The sequence below is a fragment of the Mesitornis unicolor genome, unplaced genomic scaffold (genome assembly GCF_000695765.1).
Source record: "Mesitornis unicolor isolate BGI_N332 unplaced genomic scaffold, ASM69576v1 scaffold33514, whole genome shotgun sequence".
NCBI classification, from domain to species: domain Eukaryota; kingdom Metazoa; phylum Chordata; class Aves; order Mesitornithiformes; family Mesitornithidae; genus Mesitornis; species Mesitornis unicolor.
In genome coordinates, this window is record NW_010182668.1 from 1 (window position 1) to 10147 (window position 10147).

The 10147-nt window shown below is 37.1% G+C and overlaps 1 protein-coding gene across 1 annotated transcript in view; it reads right to left on the reverse strand.

Annotated features, from left to right (window-relative positions):
* Positions 1-3610: 3610 nt before the first annotated feature.
* REEP5 (receptor accessory protein 5) overlaps positions 3611-10147 on the reverse strand; it is a gene marked incomplete at its 5' end in the record, with an annotated part of 8079 nt that continues 1542 nt past the window's right edge. Inside the window, 2 exons of the mRNA XM_010183864.1 lie at positions 3611-3953; positions 5261-5429. Of these exons, the coding sequence (XP_010182166.1) occupies positions 3904-3953; positions 5261-5429 (219 nt within the window). The remainder of the gene's footprint in view (positions 3954-5260; positions 5430-10147) is intronic.

Here is a 10147-nt window from a genome sequence, read left to right on the forward strand (position 1 = left end):
GGGGGTGGGTGGGTTTGTTGGGTTTTTTTGTTTGGTTGGTTTGGTTATTTGTTTTTTGTTTTGGTTTCCAGATAGCAGAATTTAGACATGTCTAACAGAAGGTTTTTAATGCTCCTCCTGCAAGGATGCAATACAAAATGGAGTGTATATGGAGTGTAATTTGTTTTGTGGAATTCCATAGCCTTAGCAAAGGCATCAACTACGTGGCCCTCCAAAAGCTACTAAATTCAAAAAAGTTAAATCTTCCATTATTTTTACTTGACTACTTTATGTCATCATATAAGGATTTTGTGTTGTTCCAGCTTATCCTGTTTTATGTACCAGTAAGGAATATACTCCCTAGAAAGGTATGGCAACATAGCCATGCAACCAAGGACTCCCTGAGTGGTTCTAGGTTGGTACTCCTCAAGCACAGTTTCATTCCATCACACTGGATGAAGTTATCTAGAAAGACAAGACTGATGTTCACTCTATCTGCAAACATGCAGTTTACAGGAAATACTGATCATCTATCATGACCTCTGTGATTTCATTTTTTAAAAAGCTGTTTCTCCTCCTTTACATAAGGAAGTTATTGTTGGTTGAGTTTGAAATAGGGATGTGACTAAGGAATTAGTTGTATTAGTTTTGTGTTTATTCTCAGACTATTTAAACAGTTGACAAGACTGGAATGCAACTATAGAGGCTATCTTAAATTTGTCTAATTAAAAAAAAGTTGTGAGGGTTTGACCTGACAAGTATTAGTCATATCTTCCACTACTTAACAAAGAATAGAAATTACTGTAACTGTCTTGCTTTGCTTTGAAGAATTCGGTTTCATTTTAGTAGCATCAATGGTGAAGTTATCATTGTGTGGTTTTTTAAAATGGAGTTTTTGTGTGTTTTTTCTTCCTTCTTGCAGTGTTTGGAAATGCGTAGGATAAAGCAGAAATATCCTACTTAAAGTAGTAGCAGAAAGAACTAAGTGTAAATCCCACCCCCACCTGCCAGTAACTACGCAGCATTACTTGTTAGGTCATTTACGGCACACTGGAAAACCAATGGGCTCAGAAAAAGCTTTGAAATCCCTGTAGTTTACCATTTTTCCTCTCTGCATTGCTAAAGAACACCATACCTTGATGATTTCTTAGATAAGCAAGGTGATGATGTCTAGAAAGCTGCTCCGTGGAGGCAGCTGCCTGTGGTCCTCACTGTTGAGAACAAATCTCTATTCTGAACACTTCTGTTAAGACCCGATGCTCTAAAACAGCTTGGTTGCACCCCAAGATCCAGTCATTACGCAGAAGTACTGCCTCCAGACTTTCAGAGACATTTCTGCTAGTTCCACAGTAGTGAAGTTTTGGTTAAAGAAAAGAAATAATAATTTTAAAAAAAGACCTGTAAAGACCGTCTGCCTTCTTAAAGCAATCATGTTTTCACTGTTGAGGCATAAGGTTTTCAAGAAATACTGGGAATACAAGAAATACCATACCAGTCCATAGGAATCTCTTTGTGTCCATTTTTATTTAGCACATTACAACTTCAGCAGACATGGAGCAGAAGTGTGTACAATTGCACGTAAGTGTTACGAAGAAGACTGAGAAGATCACCAATAGGTGGGGCCAGCCCAGTGGAGCCACTTGCAGGAAAGGATAACTTGCTGCAAAATTCAGTCATTTCTACTTGTACCAAGGCAAACAAGAAGATCAAGTTATATTAACAACAGGTTCCACTTCAAGTAGAAATCTGACAAACGACCACTGAATTCAGCTGCTGGTCAAGAAATAGCAAGTTGTAAAGAAAAGAAGTTGATTTAAAGTATAACTGTTAAGTTCTAGGAGAGATGTAAGGGAATGTTTTTAACACTTACGTAAAGATGTTTTATCCCCATCAATAACAGTGGAAGAACTGTTGAGCAGAATGAGAAATCAAAATTAAGTTCTGTCTCTACTACAGAACTCATTAGGCTTGGAAAGTCTAAGATCTATCAGCAGCTTTCAGAGAAGTTGTCTAATACTTTGTACCTAAATCAAGTAGACTATTAGGTATCTTATTTTTATTTATTACTTATTATTTCAAGAGGTGAAACGAAATTACACTGACAAGAAGACTGCTACACAGCTGACAGTGTTTAAAACACAGCACTAGATTTAGTATGACTTATGGAAAAGCTCAGTGGATTTAAGACAGAGGAAGACAAGAAATTAAACAACTTTTAAATGGTGAGTTACTTCAAACTTTTTACTCACTTCTAAAACTTTGCTGTAAACTTTATCCTCCTCAGCACATACCCTCATAACAAACAGTTGTCATGGAATTACAAGCTGTTATGTTCTACATTTTTTCCTTCAAATCACAAACTGCATCTTACAGAAAATGATGCACAGTGGGTCTCACACTTCCCTATCCAAGCTGAGAGTCATCAGGGCTGTTTTCCAGCTTAAAGCTTAAAATGAAGTGTCTTTTACATTTTTTCTTATCTATCTTTCAAATTTAAAACTGACCTGCTCAGTTGCACTGTGTGTGTCATTCTTTTGCTGTTCTTGCATCTGAAAACTCAGAGTCAATGTACCAACTTGCAGAAAGCCAAAAGTCCTCAAAAGTCTCTTTTAAAATTAAATATTTTGAATTTAAGATTGTGAACCAGAAATAACTTTTTATCGTACCAAAAGCTTAAGCTTACTTTCTGTGTGTGCTGTGAGTTAAGAACTGTCATAGCATTACTGCAGGCTTTAAAGAAACATCAGATGAGAACATGGAGATTTCAGTAATACATGCTGAGTTTTTTGAAAATACTATGGTGTGAATGAGTAAATACACATTCAGATCTAAAAAAAAAAAACCAACTATTTCCACTGATTGGAAAAAAAGCCTTTCTTCTTTTAACAACTTTGGTTGCATTTTTACTGATTGGTCAGGAATATATCAAATATCAACAACAGAAAGTTTCACTGCTCATGCAAAGGTGTTTGTGTTTCTGTAATCAGAAAAGATTACAGATTTTTTTATGAGCAGAAAAAACTCACAGAGGTTCAAGAGCACTCCATTTTAAAGATGCAGCTCTGGGGACTGACACATAAGGCTGTTAATACTTCAACAGGACCTTAGGAAAAAGTGTTCGTCATGCTATCACTCTTTAGCAAAAGGCAATTTGTGCTTTTTAGAGTGAACTTAAAAGGCACTCTATTACTAATTTTAGATTACAACTTTATTTAGCAAGAAGAGGCAGGGACTTGTGTTTTAGTCACCTTGTGCTAATCTTGTGCAATTTAATGCATCCATTTCTGACAAACTCTGTCACGCTAATATAAGCTTGATTGTTTGAATGAAGTTACTCTTTCCTACATTAACTATCCATTTAAAAATATAAACACTTTACCAAATATTGTATTACAACAAAACATGCAACAGTGAATAACCTCTATATATTCTAGGCACCTGATGATAATTTCATCATTTACAACTTCACTGGTGGGGAATGCATCCACTGTGCCATCTCTCGCAATAATTCCCTGTATATTCAAGAAGATGCAATCAGACTAGTATTCTCCTTATACAATAGCTTCATGTTACCAGATGCAACACAGTCAAATTGTTAAGAGTAATTACATACACAGAAAGACAACTAAAGTGCAGATCTTATGGGATATATGCTTTTTATTTGTTACTGCAGAAAGAGATTACTGAAAGATTTCTTCTGCCTAAAGATGAATAAAATATTTTCATTAAGCTTCAGGTGTTGCCCACTGCATTGTTTTTAAATAAAAATGCTTACTTTCTATACAGACACAGCAAAGTAGTAAGCAAATGTAAAACACATTCCTTTAATATATCAAAATGTTTCCAAGGCAATATTAAACTTATACCACAGTTCCCAGTAACATCAAGCTTCATAAAGGAGGAAAACTTTATCCAGTTAATAGTTTAAGTGCTCTTCTTTTCTTCACCCAGTAAGTTCACTGTTGCTTTCTTGGCTGCAGGAAAGTAAAAGTAAGTTTAATCTTAGAGGCCTACAGACTAAGTGGCTTAATTTGGTGTTCCTGAGCTGCATTAAAAAAAAAAAAAAATCCTTTTAGGTCACAAGGGAAACATAACAAAAGAAAATCGTAACTTTTGTATAGGCATACTCACAAACATGGTGATAAATGATCATATAAAGATTTTTTAAAATAAACAGTACATAAGGAGCAGCACAATAAACAGCAGAGACTGAGTTACAGCTCTTACATCAATAAAATATAGCTGCTTACAGTGTTTAGGACATACAGACTTACAGCAATATATGTACTATTCAAGCTGATGAAACGGCTGGAATAACGTTAATATGTGTGTGTGTACACACATAAGTGTGTATGATTTCTTTAAAAAATGTATGCATGTGGAAATATTTATATGTAAACATAGTAAAAAGAAATAGGACAGAAAAATCCTGTGTGCAACACAGAAGAACATTACGTGAGATACTGTCTAACAATAATGATTCAGGAAGGGTTCTGCTGGAAGATTTCCACACACAGTTGAGGAAGGCAGATCATCTAAATACCAACAGGAAAACTGCTTAAGTTGGTAAGAGGAAGTGAGACTGCATGCATTATCTGGGGGAAAGGAAACCTAAGGTGCTTTGAAATATCAATAAATTTCCTTTTAAATGAAATTTAAATAAACCTTTATTTTAGCTACTTAATAAATTTCCTTCTTTTATTCATAAAAATATCATCAGACATTTTAAGAGTAGAAGGGTCTACTACAGAATGCAAGGAAATAAAAGCAAAAATTAAGCAATCTACAGGCTGTGGTAACATTTATTCTAGCCAAATAAAAATTTCAGTAATTTCTTTAAGAGTAGGCTTAGAATCATTTGATCTTCACAGGAAGGAAAAACACAGACAGGCAAACTTCATTTCACATGCTGCTTCACTAGAGCTAAAGGATTTGCTTTACTATGCAATTGGCAGTCCAGCTATACCACCAGGTATTTGAAATGGTATTTTAGGACATACAAGGATGCACAACAACAATAATTGTATTTATCAAAAGAATCTTGTGAGGACAGTTAGACCTGCCTGTAGAGAGACTGTTTATAGTGGTATGTGCGGTGGGGCGACACAAACTAATCAGATGTTTCTTCCAGTCATACAGCTTGTGCTCATTCTCGCATAACTGTACTTCTAGGAAGTAAGATCCGCTGCAATTTCCTACAGAAATTTCTACGTCTCCCCCCAAAAAATAATGACTATTAAATGTAATATTAGAGTTGCCCAGGGAATGGTCTTTTCCTCACCTTCTTTAGTGATGGTATCTGCAGTCTCTGCAGCCTTGTCTTTCAGGTCTTTAACAACACTGTCCAGCTGGGCTTCATGCTTCAGGAAGAAAGGCCGGATAATTCGATGGTAGAGAAATTCTGACCCATTAGAAGGACTTGGAGCCATGCACCAAAGCAGGAAGCCACACTGCAAGAGAACATCTGCCTCTGTAGAAGAAACAGGCAGCAAAGGTGCAGCATGCCTTCCTCAACCTGCCAAACTTCAGCACGTGTACGGCACATTGTCCCCTTCACATGGTACAGTCACAGCTCAGTAAGTATGCACATCAGTACAGTCACACACAGGTGTGCCTTCACATTAGTACAATTTAATGGATACTGATAGGATAAAGGAAGGCTGCAGCAGTGAAGCTATCCTGGTAACAAGTGTATCAAGACAGCGTGTACTTTTTTTTTTCCCCAAGGGCAGAAGTATAAAACCTGACTAGACAAAGCACTGGTCTCTCTGGCTGCTTCTGAACTATGTGGGCACAGGCCTGGCTGAGGGTCTAGGTCCCTAAATCACTTAAATCCAGCCAAAACATATACCTGTCCTCTCTGCCTCCCTGCTTTGAAAACTCAGTGGGGGAAAGAATGGGATTATATACCTCCCACAGCTGAAGTAGTAAGGAGGGAAAATAGATCCAAGCTACAGACAGCACACAGACAAGGGCAATGCTTTTGGACTGTGCAGTTTAGGTATCACTTGTATAGCACAACCTGCTCTCTGGGAAAAAAACAACCACCACAGTGTGTGGGGTAATACTTTTGCACCTTACATAGGGGAATGGAAAGATAGCTATTACCTGTATTACAAATATCTGTCTTTACTACTGAAGCTCCTTCATTTGGCTTCAGTTTCACCTTCAGACACAATACCAAGATTGCTATGCTAAACAATATCAAAACACTTAAGGGACAGGAAGTGCCATAACTAAATTTTCTTGAGCTCTGAAAGCATATTTAAAAAGATTTTACAGTATAAAAGTGCAACAAAATTACGCAAATCTTCTCAGCAAGTGCACAGCTCTTTCCAGACACAAATAGTACAATATTGTTCTGTGTCAAAAGCCTCTTCAGAAAATGAAGGCAGAACAGCTTTTCACAGATCATCTTTTCTTAAAACATAAAACAAAACTGCCCCAGCTGCAGTAAAAATGTGCTTCATTTTTACATTAGACATGATTAAATGGTTGAGGATTTCCACACATTTCTGGGAGGAAAAGGAGAGAGGGAGAAAACAACAAGACGACTTCCTCCTGAAAAAAAAACCCCACCAGACAATCAGCTAAGTTAGGGACCAAAAAACGAAACTACTATTTAAACTACAGTAAAACCAAAAGCAACTTTATGGTTGCATTTAAATGAAGTCTTCATTTAAATACAGTAGCACTTATTTAAATAGCTTAGATTTCAGAAGTTTTCCAGTTTTCAAAGTACTATTTACAGCAGGCAAAGAGATGTTTCAATGCATATGCTAGAGCTCCTGAAAGTAATTTAAAACACATAAGCAAAGTTTCTTATTTATTTATGAGGCTTCCATAGCTTTTGCATAGCAAAAAAGCATTTCCCAGAAAGTAGTTTGATCACAGTAACCATTCCACTGTGCCTGACAAGACATTGGTGTCTCCTTTCCTTCCCCTCATACTTCTGATTTCCCACCACAAAACTGCAAAGACAGAACCACGCCAAAACATTTGTTTTGGTATTACATAAGAAACTCCTAAATACCAATCTGACCATTACAAGGTGAATTAAGTTAAGAAAGGTCATTTTCAAACAAAGATTGATTTGATTGAGTTTAACAAAAAGGGGGAAAAAAAAGAAACAGAATAAAATCCCTTTTCTATTATGAAAACCACAGTTGTCTTCAGGCAATTCTTCCAAATGCTCTGGAATATCTCCCCTCTATTCTTCCTCAGATAAGGGATACTGAGATTGAATGTTTCGTCAGTTCTGCTGCCATACCTGTAAAGTTTTGGCTTTGTCTTCACGGTAGTGCAACCACAAGAAAACTGATGCCCATGATGCACATCAGTTGATGCAAACGTTTTTAACCTACTGGTTTTGGAGGAGATTGCTACTCTTTCATTCTTTAAGGCCACTTCTCATTCCCCCTGCCATAGAGGAAGCCAGTCATGATGTATTTTGAGCTCGAGAGGTATCTTGACAGGCTTTCTTATTTAAAAGGATCACTGATTCCTGGGGATAACATCTACCTTCTACAGAAGATTTTGCCAAACCAATTTACCAGCCTTTTAGGTAAGCTTTTAGCCTTTTCCTTTAAACTATTTGGTTGTGGTGTGAGAACAGAATGACTTAAAGGAGTGTTTTCCCAGAAGAGAAGGAAAGGTTTTTTCAAAGTGAAATGCCCACCAGTGAGAATGCCTAGCAGAAGCATTTCAACGAACTAAAAGAAGTAATTCAACATGCAATAAAATTTGTAGTAATTGATGCACTATCATTAAGCATAGTCCGCAAAAATAAAGGCAAGAAGTGACAGAATATCAATTTTCAAAAACTTCTATTATTCAGAACTTAATGTAACAAAGAATGAAAGGTACTATTTTATGCTGTTATCTTTCATTAAAAGCTGAAAAGTGTATTGATTTTATTCCCTGTTAAAGAATAACTGGCCAATTACTGAGTTGTTTTACTTGTCTAAATATACAACTATATTACTTAGTTCTCCTTTGCTTTAGGAAATCCCTCAGCTCTAACTGTACAGTTGAGCTGTAAACCCTCAGCTCAACTCATGTAAAATCAGGAGTTGCATGCATGTCCCCTTCAACTTCCTTTGAAACTAAAAGAAACTGAAATTTCCCTTTTCTTACCTAGGAACAAAATCAAAATTACTAATTTTACAGCTTTGTCCCACTCTAGTCAAGGAAAAAAAATTCTTCTACGGTTATAGATTTGTTCTCAAATATCTTTTACTTTTGAAATGTACTGAAACAGATTATTCTACATTTTCCAAAAGACACACTGAAGTTGCAAATCTCAGTCTTTTCAAAGCTTGAGAGTGTCAGACTGCTAACTCAGCCTGCTTTACACTGGTGTCTCCTGATACTGAATGAACATAGACTATGAAAAAAAAATGGTTTGTAAGAAGGACCAGAAAGTTCAGAGTGATAAAACTGTTAACTGGAAAAACAAAAAACAAAGAACGAAAACAACTGTATTCTTTGCAACCCTCCAGAGCAGCCAGAGGAGGGAAAAGAGTTTGTGCCACAGAGTGACTTCCTCAGGCAGATACCTGAGCTGTGTCTGACCCACTTGGATCTGGTGCTAGCAGCTGTCCTTGCCCTGGCAGCAAAAAACCAAGCACAGCTGAGTTTGAGGCTGCAGCAGAGAAACAACATCCATACCCACAGCCAGTTCAAAGCTTCTACAGACAGAAGACTACCAAAACCCAAGACAACAACAGGTATGAACACACTCCTAAAGAGACAACTGCAGTCATTAAAACAAGGTGTTCATTTTAATGGCAGTACTCTTTAGCCAAAATCAGTAATTAATTACATGGGGTACACGGACAAGAGCAGGGGATCTCAGTCTTGAAGCAGAGCGCCACATTTGGCACAGTCAAAATGATCACCTTTCCTGCTTCATTAGACTGAGTGCCACCAACGTGTCCAGTGTGAGGTGTATGCCAGGAATTCTGTTCAGAAGCAGTATTCTAGTATTTCAAGACAGAATTGTTCATAGAGTCAGAAGTCTCCTTTCCTTCCCTTCCCACTACCAAGAACATTCCTAGGATAACGCCTCCTATTTTCACTGGCTACAGTATTTTAATACCTGAATGCCAAAGTAATATTTAAACAATTAACAGAAATCTTGTAAAACAAATCACATACACATGAAATCATGAATTGCATGCATGTCCTGTGCTTCAGAGGAAGAAAGACAGATAAATAAAAAGTAGGCCCTACCAAAAAAAAAACCAAATCACAAATCTCAGAACAGTCTTCAACTGGGCAACAAAAGTATATGCAAACATCATAACACATACTCAGTGGAGCTCTTGAACATGCCTTTCACCAACCTGTAAAAACTCTGAAAGCTGAAAACTTTGAGGTGACAGAGCCTACACTCTGGACTTAGCGAAATACAGGAGCAGCTATGATCAGTGTATCAGCCCTGCAAGTCAAGCTATATACAAATACTGAGCAGCTGAAATTCAGTCTGGAATGGAAGCTACAAGCTGTATCAAATAAATCTGAATATGCAAATTTAGCATATCTGAAAAATGAAAGCAAGCTTGAAATTTGCTTTAATGTAATATCTGGACTTCTACTTCATAACATCATAAAAGAGACACCATCACAAACTACGTTACAACAGGTTTTAGTCGCAGATGGACTGAAAGTTGGAAGCTACTTCTTCCTTCTCCCCACAGGGGGTACCTTCTATCCTTCCCTCAGCCAGTGATGTTTCCTGACTGAGCCAATACTTTTATCTGCTTTGTATCACAGAAGCGAACCTCTCCTGCTAGCCAACACTGAGAGTAAATACTAAACTTCTCTGTGCCTTCAGCAGTTACTGTAGAAAGCTGTGCATTTACGACAGTTGCTTGTGTTTGCCTTTGCTGAACTGAGAAAAGCATCTACCACTGATGCCCCCATGGTATGTAAATGTGGTATCTCTGATAGAGTGTTATCAGAACCATCTGTGGTTGGTCTTTAGTTGAAAATTTTGAAAATTCAACCTGAATTTCAATTACATGGTCTTCAAATAGAGTGTTGTGCTGTGTGAAGAAATCATTGCCATGTCTTTTACCACCAAGAAGACAGAAAAGAAGCTCTGAAAATACACTGTATGAATTCAGAACAGCAGGTGTACATCACTGCAGATGAGTAGTCATAA